The 19,431-nt window shown below is 57.3% G+C and overlaps 1 protein-coding gene across 1 annotated transcript in view; it reads left to right on the forward strand.

The window, feature by feature from the left end:
* The window catches only part of MAPK8IP2 (mitogen-activated protein kinase 8 interacting protein 2), a 25,115-nt gene extending 7,189 nt beyond the window's left edge, over window positions 1-17,926 (forward strand). Inside the window, exons 2-12 of the mRNA XM_015817914.1 lie at window positions 3,977-4,082; window positions 4,996-5,235; window positions 8,874-8,997; window positions 9,826-12,039; window positions 12,722-12,797; window positions 13,481-13,653; window positions 14,177-14,286; window positions 15,808-15,927; window positions 16,680-16,744; window positions 16,955-17,053; window positions 17,854-17,926. Of these exons, the coding sequence (XP_015673400.1) occupies window positions 3,977-4,082; window positions 4,996-5,235; window positions 8,874-8,997; window positions 9,826-12,039; window positions 12,722-12,797; window positions 13,481-13,653; window positions 14,177-14,286; window positions 15,808-15,927; window positions 16,680-16,744; window positions 16,955-17,053; window positions 17,854-17,926 (3,400 nt within the window). The remainder of the gene's footprint in view (window positions 1-3,976; window positions 4,083-4,995; window positions 5,236-8,873; window positions 8,998-9,825; window positions 12,040-12,721; window positions 12,798-13,480; window positions 13,654-14,176; window positions 14,287-15,807; window positions 15,928-16,679; window positions 16,745-16,954; window positions 17,054-17,853) is intronic.
* Window positions 17,927-19,431: the final 1,505 nt, after the last annotated feature.

Here is a 19,431-nt window from a genome sequence, read left to right on the forward strand (position 1 = left end):
CCTCCCTCCCTCCTTTCCTTCCTTCCCACCCTCCTTCCTTCCTTCCCTCCCTCCTTCCCTCCCTCCCTCCCTTCCTCCATCCAACTGGCTGCTCAGAATACGGCCACCATCTTGGCCGGTGCAGGAAAGAAGGAGGAGGAGAATGAATGCAGCAGTTCCTCTTTGGGGAGGGCGGCTGTCTCCATTCCAGCCAGGAACCAGCTGGCCCTGTTCCTATCGTGCCCTTGAGCAGGTCACACACACCCCTGCTAACCTTGGCTAAAGCCACATGGGAGGCCCAGCTGGGCTAAGCGACGGGTCAACTGGAGAGGTCTTCCAAGAACTGAGTCTGGATCTGCCCTGCTCTTCTCCAGAGGTCTCCAAACTTGGCGATGCTGGCTGGGGAATTCTGGGAGTTGAAGTCCACATGTCTTAAAGTTCCAAGGTTGGACCCCCCCCCCCGGTATGCTGTCGCCCGCCTGAGCAGGAGTTGGACTAGAAGATCTCCAAGGTCCCTTCCAACTCTCTACTACGCTGTGCTCAGACACCCCAAGGAAGGTCCCTCTGGCCAGGCCAGGCTTCAGGTGGCCCCACAAGAGCAGGTCCCCTTCCTCTGAACCCCCCGGCCCCTTTCCCTGCTGTGCTGCTGGTCTCTGGGCTCCCTCCGGCGGGAGGCACGGAGAAGGGCAGTACGAGTGGTGAGGGCGCTCTGCACATGGCCACTCACGCCTTTGTTTTGCAACGGTGTAGGTTTTCCCCAGTTGGATCTGGCGATGATTCAAGGACCCCATTTCAGCATCAGTTAAACCTTCGGGATGAGCACTCAGCTTCGCAAAGGAGAGCTTTTATTTTTAAGTGGTTCCAAGGCATTGCCAGCCTCGTAAAAGGGGCAGGAGAACCATCCAGCCTCAGAAAGCAATCGGAGAAGCAGGGTGTCTTGGGGGGGTCGGGCACCTCCCTCCCCCCAGGATGGGAGACTTGGCAGGACAAGTGGGGAGGTTGTTTGAGGGCCCAGCAACTCCACCAGATCAAGCTCTGCCGTTAATGCACCCAACAGACTTCCTGTATTTCAAATTCAATTCAGGATGCTTAGAGTATGAGTGAGTTAATAATTTAAAAATATTTCCAGGATCTCACAAAGCCACTCCTGCTAAAGAGTGAATGCCCATCACCCCTGAGGCTTTTTTATCCTCCTCAGTTTAACAGAATAACAGAGTTGGAAGGGACCTTGAAGGCCTTCTAGTCCAACCTCCTGTTCAGGCAGGAAACCCTATGTACCATTTCAAACAAATGGCTTTTCTTAAACATTTCCAGTGTTGGAGCACCCACAACTTCTGGAGGCAAGCTGTTCCAGTGATTAATTGTTCCCACTATCAGGAAATTCCAGGTTGCTTCTCTCCTTGATGAGTTTCCACCCGTTGCTTCTTGTCCTGCCTTCAGGCGCTTTGGAGAATAGCTTGACTCCCTCTTCTTTGTGGCAGCCCCTGAGATATTGGAAGACTGCTATCATGTCCCCCCTCGTCCTTCTCTTCATTAAACTAGACAGACCCAATTCCAGCAACCGTTCCTTGTATGTTTTGGCCTCCAGTCCCCTGATCCTCTTTGTTGCTCTTCTCTGCCCTCTTTCTAGAGTCTCAACATCTTTTTTACATCGTGGTGACCAAAACTGGATGCAGGATTACCAAGGCCTTGTAAAGCGGTACTAACATTTCACATGATCTGTTAATGCAGCCTAGTTTCAGGGAGACCCTTTCCCTGCCTGCTTGAGGTTGCCCCATTGAAGGTGTTTTGCTCATGGCAACACACACGTTAGCACTGCCCACTGGATAGGCGGCCAAGTCATCCTTGAGTGCCTGAAGGCAACGGGTGCCTGTCCGGAGCTGGACGCAGCTTCTCTGGGATCCACAACCTCCCAGCTGAAGCCTGAAGCGGCCTCTCCTTCCGGCTCCTGCTTGCCTTGGCCCCGTGGCTGGTGCTGCTTCCTCACCTGACCCTCCAGGGATGACCCGGAGGCCATTTATCCTGGGGACGAAAGGGCGGCCCTCTCTGGGCCTCTCTGCACACCTGCCAAGCGCTTCAGAGTCGTGTGAAGGGCATGGCGTGGAAAAATGATGACACGTCTAAGTATTGACAGCAAAAGAGCCACGTTATGTTGAAAACGTTAATTGCTAGTAACTGGGATGACCTCATCCTGCTTCTTGGGGCCTGGATGAGGCAGACATCCCAGAGTTTGCCAGGTTAGCGCTGGTGGGGGATTGCTGGGAAGATGGAGACAGAAAAGACCCCGGCCACGAGGGAGATGCTCTTCGTTGAGGTGGCAGTTTGGGGGCAGGGGGCGACTCTTGCCCACCTCAGTCTGCCAGCCACAATGAGCTCTGAAAATGGTGTCAATGGCCAGAACAACCAGGCAGGATACAAACTGCAGAAGAAGACAACGGCAGGGCTGGAGGTGTGTTGCTCACAATTGGGCGACTCCAGCAGAGCTCGGCCTGGAGATGTGTGTCTCCCCACCCATGGGAGGAGAGGGCCATCATGAGCCCCACCACCGCCTCCGGAAAGGGCAAGACGTCCAGAGGGCTAGCCGTGCTGGGTCAGCTCGTGGGCAAGATCCCCTACCGGGTGGGCTGGCAAGTTACCTGGCCTGAAGCAGCCCCAGGGATGGGCAGGAAAGGTCCCCTCGCCCAAGCACCAGGCCTGGATTCTGCCAGCTGCTGGCCCCTTTCATTGGGATTGGGGAGGGGGCTCCCCCAGACCTCCATGCCCTCCTTGTCCAGCTGTCCTCTGTGACCAGGGGCCTGGGATTGGGGCCTTCAGGCTGACCACCAGGGGTTGCTCTGCCTTGGCTCAACGGGTTGTGTGTGTGTGTGGCACCAGGGAAGGGAAACCTTGGTAGAGTCTGCGGCTTCCTTGCGGCTTGTCCTCCACCCCTCGGATCTCAGCTGAAGACCCTCCGAGTGAGAGGCGGCCCTTAAGGCTCTCTGGGCAGCCCCTGGACCGCCAAGGGGCCAGCCCCCTTCCCAGGCAGGGGTGGCGCCTCCAGAGGCATCTCCCCAGGGTGCTGAACTGGCCCGTCCGCCTTCTGCATTTGGCCAGCACCGAAGACCACAGACTAGCCCAGGGCTAGGCAAGCTTGGCTCTTTTATGACTGGTGGACTTCAACTCCCAGAATTCCTGAGCCAGCCATGCTGAGGGGAAAGGGAGAGGTTTCCAAACTGAGCCATGCTGGGTGAGGAATTCTGGGAGTTGAAGTCCACCAGTCATAAAAGAGCCCAGGTGGCCTAGCCCTGGGCTAGCCAGACCAGCTAGGCCTGCCCCACCCCTTGAAGGCCTCCGGTGGAGCCTTTCCTGGAGAGGCCCTGGGCTTGCCCAGCCTCCCCCAAGCGAGGCATGGGCCTCCCGGGGCCTCTGCCCCCCTCCAGCCCCCTTGGGTGGGTGGGGCTTTTGCTGCAGTCCTGGCTTTCCATCTCGGTTACATGATTTGAATGTATAGATTAGGCCAGCATTTCTGGCTTTCAAAGGCCCGGTTTCCATAACAACCATATTCCCATCAAGTTGCTTAACTCTTCCACTGCTGGACCAGCCTCTCCGCCCAGGTGGGCTTCCCCCAGATTGCCTGCTGGAGGGGCTCCTGCAGGTGGGGGAAATTAGCACACTTGGCTCCCCCCCCAGCAAGAAGTAGTTCTCCTTTTTGGTTATGGGGGGTGGGGACTTCTCGCTGCCCCATAGAAGGTAGCAAGGGCAGGGCAGGAGATGCCCAGGGAGTTTCTGCTCCAGCAAAAGAGACTCTGGGGTCCCCCCAAGGGGGGGGGAGGGAGAACGGGGCTCCCCCCTCCCTCATCCGCCACCGGCTCAGCTGCTGCAATTAAGGCTAATTGCAAGAAGGAGAGCAAAGGGCCGCCTGTTTTTCCAGGCCCAGCGAGTCCCCTGGTAGGTGAGGGGGAGGGAGGCGGTTGAGGTTTCCAGTCCTCATGGGGGTCTCCTCCTGCTCTCCTTGCAGACCCCCCCAGGACATCAGCCTGGAAGAATTTGACGACGAGGACCTGTCCGAGATCACAGACGACTGCGGCATCGGCCTGAATTATGACTCGGATCACAACGAGAAGGTGAGCGGAGCCGGCAGGTGGGGGGCTATGGCAAGGGGGGGTGTCTGCCCCTCTCATTTGACACTGGAGGACCCCACAGTTCACCTTGCCCGACCTTGCTGCTTGCCTCTTGCTCTGTGGGGGTGGGGAGGATCTCCCCTCTGGATGGAGAGACCTCCATGCATGAGTGGCCTCCACCCACCCTCCCAGGAGACCCCCAGCGGGGGGTGGGAGGGGGGCAGAAAGCCTGCTCTCTTCTTTAAAGGGGAGCTGCTGGCTCAGAAGAGGGGGGGGGGAAGCCTGGCTTGAGCCTGACCGTTGTGTGCTGGTCAGCTGGGTCTTGTCCCTTCAGCATACTTGGGTCACAGCAGCAAGGAGGAAAAGGGAGCTGAGATTCAATGCAGAGACCACCCACCCAAATCGGTCCTGGGGGAGGCCATGAGCAGGGTGCAGGGTGGGAAGTGACCCACCAGGAGGCTGAATCAGCTCTGGAAGGATCCCACTCTACCGTCCAGGCCATTGAGCCAAGCCCCCCCCCCTTTCTCCCAAATGACACCCCTCCTTAAAGACCCCCCTAGAATGTGAATTCTCTGCCTGCCCATCCAGATCTCTCTCTCTATGGTCATGATCATGGTGATTGGGGGATCCTTTGAAAAGACCAGCCCAGATTCCAGAACCCCACCTGTCCTCCTACCGGACCCCGGATGATGTTGCCAGCAACATCCTAGCTTGTGTGAATGCCATTGGCCTAAGAACTGAGACAGCAGTGGGGGCCCTGAATGCTGCCAGTCGGCCTTCCTGAGTGGCGGGGGGCAGCCCACTTGAGAGACCTCCCGCAGGATCCTTGAGCCCAGAGCTGCCCCTGGCTGGGTGGGTGGGCCACGTCCCCTCCTGCTCCTCCCCTCGGCCACGACCTGCCTTTGCTTCCACCCAGGACTGCCTGGGGCTGGGCAGGGGGGAGCAGCCCCACCCCACCTGCACCTTCCAGGAAGACTTCCAGGAGTTTGAGATGATCGATGACAATGAAGAGGAGGAAGAGGAAGAGGAGGAGGAAGAGGAGGGGCTGGAAGAGGCACCCCCCTCCCCTTCGGGGTTGCTGATACCTTCGCCCACCCCCGAGGACACCCAGAAGCTCCGTCCCACCACCCTCAACTTGACCGTCACGAGCACCCAGGTGAGGGGGGGGGCTCCTGGCGGGGGGGGGGAACTGAGGCTGAGAGAGCTGCAGCCCTGAGAAAAGCAGCTTTGCTCTCAGAAAGGGGGGGGCGGCAGCCGGGTCATTGCAGACCCGTCCGAGTTTGAGAGGCGCATCCGGCACGGAGCTTGGGATGGGAAGCCAGGAGGCTCCGATGCAGGCAGTCCTCGATTTACGACAGTTCGTTTAGTGACCGAAGTTACAGTGGCACTGAAAAAAGCGACTTAGAGCCTGTTTTCACACTTACGACTGTTCCAGTGTCCCCACAGTCATGTGGATCGAAATTCGGACACTTGGCTACCGGCTCGTGCTTACGACGGTCACAGCGTCTGGGTGGGGACACGTGACCCCCTTTTGTGACCTTCTGACAAGCAACGTCAATGGGGAAGCCAGACTCACTTAACGACTGCGTTGCTAACTTAACGACTGCAGTGATTCCCTTAACGACCGTGGCAAGAACAGTCATAAAATGGGGCAAAACTCACAACAGAAATTTGGGATTTAATAGCAGTCGTAAGTCGAGGACTACCTGTACAAAGAGAGGGAAATTTGCGCAATGCATCAGGCCAACAGAAAGGTTGCTTGGGGGGGGGAGAGGACCCTGGACTCCTCCCGGCGGGTGCCTGGGCTGAGGGCCTCCGTGGGGGGGGGCTGCTCAGGGTGTCTCCGGGAGGCGCCTGCCCCACTTAGCGGGCAGTGTGGCTCCAGCAGCCTTTCTGCCTCATGAATAAAGCATGGCAGAAGACGCAGGGCGGGCAGGTAGCCGAAGGAGGCAGCGCCCTCCCGCCCTGGCAGAATCTGGAGCGCTTCAGGGCGAGCAAAGAGAAGCCGAGGCCGGGAGGCTGAGTCTGCAGGGCTTCCAACTCTGTTAAACCAACTGGGGCTGCCCAGCTGGCTCTAAGTCCACCTGCATTTACTGGGCTTGGCGGGACCACTGAGGGTGGGGCCTCCAGGCAGCCTGTACCCCGCATAGCAAAGGGGCACCCCACTCTGGTTTTCAGAAACTGATTTTTTTAAACGACCCCTTGATGAAAACGAGGAGTCGTCAGTGGGGGAGGGAGTGGGGGAGGGGCTCCTGCCCATCAATTAAATGGAGCCCTGTGGGGAGCGACTTCCTGGGGGGGCGGCTTTCTCTGCCAAGAGACTGACCGTGCAGGGATGCCAGCAGAGGCGGGCTGGGTGGCCACAGGACAGGTGTCAGGTGGGCAGCCGAGGCGGCTGGCCTGGCCAAGGTCACCTGCATGGGCACCGGAGGCAGCGGGAAGCCTCCCAGAGTCCCAGGCCACGAGGACAGCTGTACGGGAGGTGCCCGCCTTCAGGGAACTCCCAGGAGGGGAGGCGGGCTCTCCTGCCGTCCTTCGGCTGGGCTTGACCTCTGCGCTGAGCCACGAACGGTCACTCATGGCACCGCAGGGCTCCATTTAACTGGTGGGCAGGAGCCCCTCCCCCACTGGCGATGCCTCTGCTTCACAGCCGCGGTTTTCATCAAGTGGTTCATCCTTTAAAAATCCATTTCTGCTTAAGCTCCTGCGGGATTTTTGAGCAGTTGTATTCCCGTTTATGTCACAGGCCCATCACTAATCCCCCCCTCCCGAGATTAAGGCTCCCCCCCTCTGAGCTTCTAATCTGCCAATATGTTGACTTTCAGCTGGTTTCAGACAGACATCTGGTTATCTCCCTTTTCATGGAGGGCTCTAATCTCCTTAGTTGATCCTGAACGTTATTTTGCAAGCATTTGAAATTAAGGATGTTGTACAAGAGTTTGCAGGTTCTGTTAAGTCTCCTTTTTTCGGTATTGAAATGTAGATTGACCTCTTCCAATGGGTCAACGAGAACCCCTGCGCTCTTCTCCAGATCTCCTTAGTTGATCCTGAACATTATTTTGCAAGCATTTGAAATTAAGGATGTTGTACAAGAGTTTGCAGGTTCTGTTAAGTCTCCCTTTTTCGGTATTGAAATGTAGATTGACCTCTTCCAATGGGTCAACGAGAACCCCTGCCCTCTTCTCCAGATTTGCTGCCGTGGTTTGGTTAGAATATTGATGGATTCCTGCGGATGGCTGTCTTTCTCCTGATAACTCCTTTGATTACATGTTTATGCCCACTTTTTCTGCAAGGGGGAAGTTACTCATTTCTTTTCCTTACCCCCCTTGTTTTACAAAGACCCAGCCTTTTGTGGAGACCTAGCATTTAGAAAGGGAAAAATAATTATTAAAAGAACCCAGTAATTAAAGCCACGAAACTGACTAAGCAGCAGCCTCTTTCTAACCCCACATCAGTATTGAATAAGGAGGAGGAAACTTCTGATTAAAGGAATTTGAGCAGTACCGTCACGAGAAGGACGAGGTGAGGATCCAGTCATTTGGGAAAGACACTGCCGGCTGTTTTATACAAACAGTATTAAAAAAAGGAAGGATAAAATTGGTGCAAAAGCAAGGCAGTTGCCATACCAACATGTCTTACATTCCCAAATGTAATGATAGATTGTGGAAGTTGTTAGACGAACAAAGCAATGAGAACAGCGTTGTGATGCTGACTGGGGACGGAGCAAGCCACGAGGGACTTTAGAAAATTGGCTTAAAATCAACGGTGCCTGAGGGTCAGGAGTTCAGTCAATCAATCCTTTTTTGTCGGTCCAAGAGCTGCATCAAACAGAGGCAGTCGGAGAAGCAGCAGATTAAAAAGATGGAACATCATCTTGGGTTACCTGCTAGATGTCAATTCTGTAGATCAGGGGTCCTCAACCTTGGCCACTTTAAGACTTGTGGACTTCAACTCCCAGAATTCCTCAGCCAGCAAAGCTGGCTGAGGAATTCTGGGAGTTGAAGTCCACAAGTCTTAAAAGTGGCCAAGGTTGAGGACCCCTGCTGTAGATAATATTCTAGCACAAACGTCTCCGAACTTGCAGCTTTAAGACTTTAAAGTTTGGAGTCCCCTATATCTCCTGGGATAATTCCAGTCTTAAGGCTAAAATCATAATGTCATTCAAAACCAAAACGACTCCGAAGATAAAAACCCAAAGCTGGAGAAACTCTATGGCATGACGTTAAGAGTCCATCAAAGATTTAAACTCTACATTTAAAAGTGCTGCAAGAGGTCAGGGAGCAGCATGGATTCAGCAAGAGAGCCGCTTTGAAACGGGACGGGTGGCAAATAAAATGGAATAAATAAAACGGAGTCGGCTGTTGCCCACCTGCTGATGCCTTTGTGTCCCTCTGGGGGCATCGGACACCCGTCACGGTCAGGACTCGCCGCTGTCCGAACCGGGCTGGGCTTTTGGCCAGTGCCTTTGCTTGGGCCACCCAGTGCCGCTTCCTTGTCTGGGCAACAGTTTCGCAAAAGGCTGGGGAACTTGGCTGAAGAGTCACAGCTGCCCTTCCTGCAGGCTGCTTCTGGGCTTCCTCGGCAGACCCCGGGGTGCAAAGGAGCTGATGCCCACTGGTGGTTTTGTTGTCCCCTTTACAATACCAGCTTCCATGGAGTCCCAGTTCTGCCACTCTCCCGGTTCTGATCCGGGGCCTTGAAGACAGCTGAGCCGCGTGCCAAGATGTAAACTGGGGACTTTCCCCTTAAAAGCTGCCCCCACTGAGTTGCTCTCTTCTCCCCCCCCCATGACAGGATTCCCTGAACAACAACAGCGGTGGTGGCAACGTGGCTCCCCCCCTGCAGCGGGCCACGTGGCAAGAGACTCTGCTGCACTCTTCCTCTTCTTCTTCCTCCTCCTCCTCCGTCTCCCACGCAGGTGAGTCCCCCCATTTCTTCTAGGGAACCAAAGACCCAGAGGTCAAGGGGGGGGGGCTTTTGGCTTGGCTCCCTCATGCCCTGCTCGGTCCGATTCTGTGTAGACCTTCCAATCTGGTGGGGAGTTTTCCCAAAGAGTCCTGGGGCAGAGGGGGCACAACGCCCCCCTCTGGAACAGCCCCTGTTGGAGAGAGGAACAAGCATCAAGCGATTGATTGAGAAACATTTTTAACATGAAACAAAGATTTCAACGCTTTTTCCCTTGAAAACACAAAGCAGCTCACAATGAGCAAATCCTTCCCCACCAGTTGATCTAATTCTCCTGTGTCTCCACTGGGAGACCCCCAGAAGTGTGTGTGTGTGTGGGGGGTCTGGCCTGGAAAATGCAAGGGGAGTTGAAGCTGACCAACCACTCCCCTGCTGCGTCCCCATTTGCCAGGAGGGGAGATACCCAGCTGAGGCAGGGTGCCTAGCCCGAATTCAGCAGGTGCCCTCTACCGGAGCTGGGGTGGGGATCGGTGGGGGGGGGGCAGAACCCTCCCCTGCCCTTCTTCCTCCCTTCCAGCCATCCGGGGAGGAGGGCACTGAACTGCGTTAAGGAGATTTCAGATCTCCGTCTACCAGATTAAAGACACGGGCTGGAGATTCCCACTGTATCATGCTGACATGTCCCTTTATTTTTGGTCGGGAAAGAGGGGGGAAAAAATCCCCCTGACTCTCATAGGATCAGGACGCTGCCTTTGATTCAGTTTCCAGGCTTGTATTAAGAACGTAAAATGGTGGCTCAGTTTTTCAAGGCCTAAACGGAGCTGTTGGCTTTCCTCTGCAGAGCGACCGTCTCCCTTGCACGCTTGTCTCCAGGATGGACCCTGCAGGGACGTCCAGAGCAGCGAAGGGCCGGCTCTGCCCCAGGCCCCTTGCAAGCCCCCAGTTTTTGATGCCGAAGGCAATAGCCAGGGTCTGCAGAGAGGCCTCCCTGGGGGGGAGGATTATAACATGAACGTTGTCTCCAGTGACGCCAACCCGCAACCTCCCTCTGTCTTGACCAGCGCAGCATCTGGGAAGCCTCCTGAAGCTCGGAGCAGCCCTCCACCCCTGAGTTCGGCCTCCCAGCCCCACAGTTGCAGCCCTCACAGGTCCCCTGCCACAGAGAGCTACTGTGCCCAGTTTCAGAGGGATGCTGTGGCATGCCAGGAGAAAGAGGAGAGAGCCGGCTTGGCTGGGAACCCAGCAGGACACAGATCCCCTGTGGGCGTGCTCCGTGCCCCACTCTCTCAGGATGAGCCTGCCAAGCGCCCTGGGGACGGTGCGCCCAGAGAGTCCCATTCCTTAGTATCCCACGCAAGCCCAGTACGAGAAGTGGCTGCCCCACTGAGCTCTGAGGGAGAGGGCACTTTGGGAGGGCTGCCCTCTGCTTCCTCTGATACCACGTCTCCCTCCTCGGACCCCGGCATAGAGGCCGATCTCACCAGCCGGTCCTCCAAGGCCTTCCACCCGTGCATCCAGCACAGCGAGGACCTCAGTTCCCCCAGCTCCGACTCTGATGTGGAAGGGGAAATCGAGGCAGCCTTTGCATCCAGTGGGAGCCGCTTGGCCAGCAACATGATCTCCAGCATCTCCGAAACGGAGCTGGACCTGAGCAGCGAGAGCAGCAGCGGCCGTTCCTCCCACCTCACCAATTCCATCGAGGAGGCCAGCTCCCCGGGCTCCGAGGCCGACCTGGAGGCTGACCTGGAAGCCCCAGGTGTGATGGGCCTGAAGGGTGCCCTCCTGCTGGGTGCCAAGAAGGAAGAGGAGGGCACGCAGCTGCCTGCAGATGAGAGCCTGGCCCCACTCAAAATAGAGGAGCTCTACGAAGATCCCTCGGTCCCCGTTGACCAGGCCGAGTTGCCTCCTTCGGGCTGTCTGGAACTGGAGATCAACCCCGACCACAGTCTGGAGAGCCTGCGACGGTCCTTCTATCTGCCAGTAGGGCGTCAGCTCCTGCGCGACGGGGCGGAAGAGGAAGGGAACAGCGAGTACGATTCTGAATCGGAGTCGGAGTCGGAACCGGATCTGAGTGAGGATTCAGACTCCCCCTGGCTGCTTAGCAACCTGGTGAACAAAATGATCTCGGAAGGCTCCTATCCCATCAAGTGTGCCGATGAATGCTTCCAGGCAGCTCACTCCCTCTCCGATACGATTTCTCCGGCCTCCGACCTGGAGCCGGAGTTGCCCAGTGAGGCCCTGAATGACGCCCAGCCCTGCTCCCAGCAGAGCATCGAGCTGGTGGACATGGAGACGCTGCGCTGCTCGCTGCAGGGCGCTGAAGAGGCGAAGCCGCTGGAGGCCCAGCCTGCGGTGGGAAAGGGGCCTCAGGCAGGGGACAGGGGGCCCTACTTGCTCATGAGCAGCTCCACCAACGATGTCATCGCACCCGTCTTCCCAGGGCGGCCCTACTCCGTCTGCTGTGTCAACCCTGTGGCCCCCAAAACCTTCCCCCCCAGGGAGCCCCCCGGCAAGGAGGAGGAGGAGGAGGACGAGGACGACTGTGCCATTGATGGGGACCTGGACTCAGGCATCTTGGAGGACAACGACATGATCGACGACATCCGGTTAGAGCCCAAGGAAGGCCTGGATGTCTCCACCGCCAAGACCAATCGCTGCTTCAGCTTGTCCTACTCCCCCGAGGAGGACGGTGTGCCCTGCTTGGGCAGCCTGAAAGGGTCCCCTTTTGCCGAGGAGCTCTCCCTCCCGCCACCCACCATGATGCTGGACGACTCCCTGGCCTACGACTCGGTCAAGTACACCCTGGTCGTGGACGAGAACACCCAGCTGGAGCTGGTCAGCCTCAAGCGCTGCACTTCGGTGCTGAGCGACGACAGCGAGCTGCTCCGCGCCTGCGACGCCACCGACCCGGAGGACGCTGCGAGCGACTTTGGGGAAGGGCTGGTGGTCCCCGACGGGCGCAGCTCTTCCTCAGAGGACTCCTCCCCGGAGGCCGACCTCCATTTCTCCAAGAAGTTCCTCAACGTCTTTGTCAACAGCACCTCCCGCTCCTCAAGTAAGTGTCGGACGGGAGGGAGGGACAGGGAGGGAAGCGGAGCTTGGAACAGCCCCCGCTGCATCCCCACCACCACCCCGGTTCCTTTGGACACGCGGGTAGTCCTCGACCTGCAGCCATTCGTTTAGTGGCAGTTCAAAGTTGCATCATCACTGAAAAAAGTGACTTATGACCATTTTTCACACAACCATCGCAGCATCCCCGTGGTCATGGGATCAAAATTCAGATGCTTGGCAACTGGCTCATATTTGTGATGGTTGCAGCGTCCCCTTTTGCGACCTTCTGACAAACAAAGTCCAGGGTAAGCCAGATTCACTTAGCAACCATGTGACTAACTTAACAACCGCAGTGAGTCACTTCAAGCAAGAAAGGTTGTAAGGTCGTAAAATGGGGAAAAACTCAATAGCCGTCTCACTTAGCAACAGAAATTTGGACTCAATTGTGGTCATAAATCGAGGACTTCCTGTATTTTCTTTGCTCTCAAAGACTCTAACCTTTGCTGTCTCCTCCAACATATTTTGCTGGCTGAGCCAGTGCGTCCTGCTGTACCTGGGTGATGGGTTTTTGTCCTCCCGGAGGTTGGTGGCCTCCCCCGCCCTGGCTGCCCCCTCCCTTGAGCAGCCCTCCCCCCTCCCCCTCTCCTCTGCTTCGGCTTCTCCAGCGATGCCTTCTCTGCCCCCAGGCACCGAATCCTTCGGCCTGTTTTCTTGCATGGTGAATGGAGAGGAGCGTGAACAGACCCACCGAGCCGTCTTCAGGTGAGCTGCGGGGGGGGGGGAGAGAGAGACACTCTGGGGTGCCCCTCATCCAGGGCAGGCAGTTGGGGGGGTCAGTGAGGGAAGGCAGAAGCCCCGTGAAGAAGAACCGAAGTTCAGCCCCTGGAGCCAAGAGCCCCTCTGACCACCTCCCGGGTATAACTGGAGCGCCTGCAGGGTGTCTTTCCTCCGTGTTCCGGACCTTCCGCTGCCCATTGGGCTGGCCTGGAATCGGTTGAGGTCTCCTTTAAGAGGTCTTTGTTTGCCATGCGGGTGTGTGTGTGTGTGTGTGTGTGGAGCGTCAGAGTCTCCGTCATCTGGGTCATGGTTGTCCCAAAGGTGCTTTTTCCCCCCAAAAAAGGACTTTCTTGGGGTTTTTTTCCCCTTGAAAACATTTCCCTTCTCATCCAAGAAGCTTCTTCAGTTCTATCTTCAGTTCTTCAGTTAGAACTGAAGAAGCTTCTTGAAGGAGAAGCGAACCGTTTTCAAGGAAAAAGTCCAAGAAAGCCCCGGTGCCTTCTGGGAGAAAGCACCTTGGGGAGCACTGGCATTAATGTCTGTGGGCCAGGAACAGAGGAGCAGGGGGGGCAGGCTGGCCCCACAGGAGGAGGCAAGCGGGGCCAGGGGGCTACAGTTGTGCAGCTCTCCTGAAATCCCCCCCCCCCGGTGGCTGTTCTCCCTTCCAGGTTCATCCCTCGCCACGAAGACGAGCTGGAGCTGGACGTGGACGACCCGATCCTGGTAGAGCTGGAGGAGGATGACTACTGGTACCGGGGCTACAACATGCGCACGGGGGAGCGTGGCATTTTCCCCGCCTTCTATGCCCACGAGGTGGTGAGCCAGGCCAGGGACGTGGCAGGTACGCTGCAGGGGACGGGCAGGACGAAGGGGGAGAACCTTCCTCTGGGGCTGCCCATGGTGGGCCTTGCAGAGTGGCCTCACTTTACAAAGCAGCACTAACACTTCACACGATTTTGAGTCTGTGCCTCTGTTTATACAACCGAGGAGCGTATTAGCTTTTTGGGCTGCCGCCACACATGGTTAAAATCCATAGTTGTGGTGCTTTCAGTACGTGACGTGAGGAGGAAACCCAGGCCTCTGCCACGAGGACCTTGCAGTCTAAAAACGCAGCATTGCAAAGCAGGATGAAGACTTGGGGGGCCTGGGGATCCCCCATCCTTTCAGTTGATGCTCCAGAGGTCCCTAAGGAGATGAAGATGGTGGGAAAAGGCACAAAGCGGGGCTCTGTAGCCCCCTCCAGAGAAGTCCAGGCTTCTTCCAGACTCATCCCCCTTTTTGGCGTGGTCCTCCTGGGGGTGCCGGGGGGGGGGAAGCGTCACCGCAGGAGGCCAACCGGGTGTGAGTCTGGGCATTCCTTGCAGGCCTGAAGCGGAACCCCTGCTGGGTGGAACACTTCAACGTGCAGTTCCTGGGCTCGGTGGAGGTGCCCTACCACCAGGGCAACGGCATTTTGTGTGCAGCCATGCAGAAGGTGAGCCCTGCGGGGTGCTGAGGGGTGTGTGTGTGTGTGTGTGTGCGCGTGCCAGGGCTGCCTTTGCACGGTTGCGCCTGCACAACCCTAAGCAAGAGTCAGTGCAGCACAACAGCCACGTTCACAGACCACCCAGCAGCCTTTTTCCAGCTTCTGAAATTTTATTTATTTCGTATGGGGTAACAGAGTACAGCATTAGGGCATAAAATTCACAAAAAACAGCATATCAAATGTGCATCAAAATATAAAACACGATTACACTGAATTTCTGTGGAGATTCGGTCATCCAGGTCCTGGTTGTCCCAAAGGTCTTTTTCAAAAGGCCACTGGACTTTCTTGGTTTTTTTCTTGGAAAACATTTCGCTTCTCATTCAAGAAGCTTCTTCAGTTCTTCTCCAGAACTGAAGAAGCTTCTTGGGCGAGAAGTGAAACGTCTTCAAGGAAAAACCAAGAAAGTTCAGGGGCCTTTTGAAGAGGCACCTTCGGGATTATAGTGAATTATTTTAAAAACGGCCAATATGAATGATGAATAACATTATGAATAAAATTAAATTATATATGAGCGGTTACTAGAATGGCTAAGCCTACGGCCGGATATTTAGACCGTTTAGCCATTGGGCAGCACTGCCCTTGAGGCGATGGGGTTCTTACAGAGCTCCAGGGTGCCGTCTGGAGGGGTTTCCTTCACAATCGGAGGCAAAGTTTGTGCCATGTTCCCACAGCATCATCTGCCAAGCCCCGCTTTGGAGTTCCAATATTGGCACCAGGCATGGCTGATGTGGGTCCGGCTGAGCGCCCCCCAGCTTCTTGGGAGCTCAGAGCCAGAGGGGGGGGCTTGTACTGGATCAGACACCAATTTAAGCAGATCTGGGTTAAAAGTCGCCCATTCCTGGCGCCTGGCTTATCTCAGAATCTTCTCTAATTGCTGTCCCAGTTTCCATGGCAAGTTCCGAGATTTGAGTCTGTGTGTTTGATCGTGACAGTCCTCGTGTGTAGACAATAATCGGCTGGGTCCCATTTCTGCCCGTCCTTCTCTTCTTCCGGCTTACGCGATGGCTTGGTTGACGCCACGTGCTGAGCCAGTAGCAGTAGCCCTTAGACTTATATACCACTTCACAGTGGTATATAACTGCCCTCTTTAGGCAGTTTACAGAGTCAGCATCTTGCCCCCCATAACAATCTGGGTCCTCATTTGACCGACCTCGGAAGGATGGAAGGCGGAGTCCACTTTGAGCCAGTCAGGATCGAACTGCCCAACTGCTCGCAGCCGGCAGTGGGCAGAATTAGCCTGCAGTCCCGCATTCTAACCACGGTGCCACCCATGCTGTGCTGGAAGGAACCCTTGCGTGGTGCTTAACACGGGTGCTCCCTGCTCTGGCACGCCTGGGTGCCCACCCCTTGACCCAAACCCCGTGTTAGGCTCACCTGGCGAAGAGGCTGAGGTTAACCCGTTGCGAAGGGTCTCCCGTGCAGGGTCCTGCCTGCTAGGGCTGAGCGCTGCCCTGCTGCTCCTCTCTGCAGATTGCCACCACGCGGAAGCTGACCGTCCACCTGAGGCCTCCGGCCACCTGTGACCTGGAAATCAGCCTGCAAGGCATCAAGCTCATTCTGACCGTCAACGAATACAGTCAGGATGAAGAGGTGAGGGTCTGCCATGGGGAGGGGGCGAGGGGGCTGTTGGAAGGGGGGTCCAGCCTCGTGCGGCTGCCGACTCAGCTCCACCTGGCTTCCACGGGCAGGAACTCTCTGCTCATCTGCTCAGAGGGAAGAGTTAATTCGGTTGGGGAGATCGTGTGTGTGTGTGTGTGTGTGTGTGTGTGTGTGTGTGTGTGTGTGTGTGTGTGAATCTATTGTGCAAACTCGTTTCGGTCACCCCTAAATGTTAGTTAACATTAACCAGGCTGCATGACGGCCTGGACCCAGGCCAGGAAGGCTTGGCAGGGAGGTGGGTGCAGCCCTTGTGCTCCGGCTGGTGGGAGGGCGGGATCAGGCTTAGGGCAACGCCCGTCACCCTGCCCCTGGCCAGCCCTAGACCAGTTCCCTGGAGAGGAGGGGAAAACCTCCCTGATGGGGGTGGTGGCCTCCAGCTGCTCTTTGCCCTCCCCACTGCTGGCCTGGATTCTCCCCTCTCTGCCACCTCTTTGCCCCAGAGATGCCAGGGCAGAGGCAGGGCTGTGCCCAGAATTATCCTGGGGACCATTTTGAAGGCTTTGGGGCACAACACCGACTGGCTGTTTTGCTCCAGGGATCGCAGGGGCACAAGGCCTCTGAGTGGGCAAGAGGGCCAGGTCAGATGGGCAGCCCATGGCAGTGCTGCTCAGGGCTGCTCAGGGGCGGCTGGCATGGCTGCCTCCTCGCTGCCACTCTCCTCCCTCCCTCCCTCCTAGCTGGAGCGCTGCAGCCATTTCTTCCAGATGAAGAACGTCTCCTTCTGCGGCTGCCACCCTCGCAATAGCTGGTGAGTGGCTCCTTCTGAAAGGGGTGCCCGCTTGGGATGGCACGTGCTGAACTGGCAGGTTCTCCCCCCCCAGGGAGGGAAGTGCACCAGTGTGTGGGGGGCAGCTCTCTTTGCAAATGGGCCACTGGAGCCCTCTTGTGGGTCTGGGACCCCCACCCTTGGCAGCCGCCCTGCCTGCTTGGCCTCACCGCGACTGGTCTTCCCTCGCAGCTATTTTGGGTTCATCACCAAGCACCCCGTCCTGAGTCGCTTTGCCTGCCACGTCTTCGTTTCGCAGGAGTCCATGCGGCCCGTGGCCGAGTGTGTCGGGTAAGTGGGGGGGGGGAGGCCCTGCTGCGACAATGTTGGTGCAACCCGAGAAGGCAGAGAGTGGCCAAAGCAGCGGCTGGCAGCCCAACTCCGTGGGGCAGAGCAACCCTTCGGGCTGGGGGCAAGATGGACCCCGAGTGGCCGGGGCAAGTGCCAGGGGCCCCGCAGCCTCCAGTCTCGTCCTGCCAGGAAGGAGGAGCAGACAGTCGAGCAGCAATTCTGCCCCCTCCCCTCCTTTGCTGGGGGGGGCAGTGAGGGTGGGCTGGGCGAAGGTGCGTGAGGACATGGCTGTGTCCCTGTAGAGAGGTGAGGCGGGGTCCCGGGCATCTTGGGCGTGCAGAGAGATCTGGAACACTGATCCATACGGCGCCGATTCTGTTCCTCACACCCTGAGTCCAAAGAGGGCACGTCCCCCAGGCAGGGGTCTGGATAGCAGCAGCAGCAGCAGCCCCTCCTAGGGCACGCTAGGGCACAGGGGCAGCCCCCCTCGCCTCGGGGCACTGCTGGGACTTGGCCTGAGCTAGGCACGAGTCGCAAGAGGCACAGCTGGCGGGGGTGAAAGCAGGTTCCGTGGGGCAGGCCCTCCGGGGGTCCTGTGGACATATTGTGCCAAGTTCTCTGGGGGGGGGAGTTTGGTCTCCTTCAAAGAATGGGGGGGTTAGGGGAGCCTGGAGGTGGGCATGCCTGTGCGCTCTCCCCTTTGTCTTGGGGGTTCCTAGCCAAGAGGGGGGAGGCAGCTATAGGTGGCCTCCTCCCCCGCTGACCAGGGGTACTAACTCAGCTCTTCCTCCTCTTTGTAGCCGCGCCTTTCAGGAATACTACCAGGAGCATCTTGAGTTTGCTTGCCCCACAGAAGACATTTACCTGGAGTAGGACGTGAGCTGGAGGGTAGCCCCCCCCCTGGTTTCACGCCCCTCCAGAGAGATGGACCCAGAAGCCTGAGTCCCGCCAGGCAGCCGGGCCCACGACTTCCCTGCACGAGTGGGACCCAGCACTGGGGGTTTGGGGGCCCAGGCGGTCTGGTGGGCATCTTGTCCTCTCTCCTCCCTCTCTCCCCTTTCCCCAAGTGTCCCCCACCACCCACCACCCTCCCACGTGGCCAGGAGAGTAGCCAGAGGGCGTTCGCAGGCAGGAAACGGGGGGGGGGCTGTAGGACCCTTTAGGACCCTGAGAAGGAATAGCTTTCCTGCTTGTTTGGGGGGGGGCTTCCCAAGAACTGCGGCCTTTGTATGAGGTCCTTTGTTTGGGCTGGAAGGAAGGCTGGGGGGGATGGGCAAGCGTAGATGGGCCCCTCCCTCAAGGAAGGCATATCTGGGGAAGGGGTTCCCACCTGCCAGCCTCCCTTCATTTCTTCTTGTGGGGGAGGGCAAGGGCACTGGGTGCCTCCCCCATTCTGCTCCCCACCTCCCTGCTCTGCTTGGCTCCCCCCTCCGTAAATCGGTTTTTTAGGAAGAGGGGCTGTATGGGTGCACACACCTCCCCCCATCACTTCCCACAGGACTGCCCCCCCCCACACACATAGTTTCCTGTTAATTCTCACCTGCCAGGGGGGGCACAGCTGAGTTGGGGGGAGTGCAAGATAGCACCCCGCATGCTGCATGGCAGCTGGGAGCCCAGAGGGCAATTCTGCACGCAGCTCCTTGGCGGAAGTGGGAAAATGGGGGTCCACCTGTCTGGGGGGAGGGCTCCACTTCTGGTGGGGGGGGGAGATGAGCAACATTGCAGGACTATTTCACTCATCACCATCTGCAGAGAACCAAGGAGCCCCACGCTAGTTTTGTTTGCTGAATCCAGGACACTGGCAGAGGGTCAGCCTGGCTGCAGGCCCCTCGGGAGACCCCCTCCCCGGCTCTCTTCTCTGCCCCCTCCCTGCCCCTGCTGTGCCTGGTGAACGCATCCGCTTGCCAGCCCCCCTGCCTCGGCTCAGTCCGGGCTGAGCGATTAGTGCCCACTGCTGTCTGTTCATGTAACAATATTTATCTGTAACTTCACCCACCAGGAGCAGCGACTTGTACAAACCTGAACAGGGACCCTCCCTACTCACTGCCTAGTCATGAGTTGGACTTTCAATAAAATATATGCTTGGTGTCACCCCGTGGCTGTGTGATTGCGGCGTTTGGGGGGAGCGCCTGCAAGCGCCGGCATGCATACATGTAGCCTGGAGACAAAAACATACGAAGAACAGGGATGCAGGACCTGGGTATGAGCAGTCTAGAGAAAAGAAGGACCCGGGGGGGGGGACACAGGATAGCCGTCTTCCACTATTTGAGGAGCTGCCACAAAGAAGGGGGGGGGGTTCAGCCTATTTTCCAGAGCACCAGGGGGCAGGCCAAGAAACAATGGAAAATAATCAAGGAGAAATCCAACTGAGAATTAAG

This window comes from Protobothrops mucrosquamatus, unplaced genomic scaffold, assembly GCF_001527695.2.
Source record: "Protobothrops mucrosquamatus isolate PMUCROS unplaced genomic scaffold, P.Mucros_1.0 scaffold655, whole genome shotgun sequence".
NCBI classification, from domain to species: Eukaryota; Metazoa; Chordata; class Lepidosauria; order Squamata; family Viperidae; genus Protobothrops; species Protobothrops mucrosquamatus.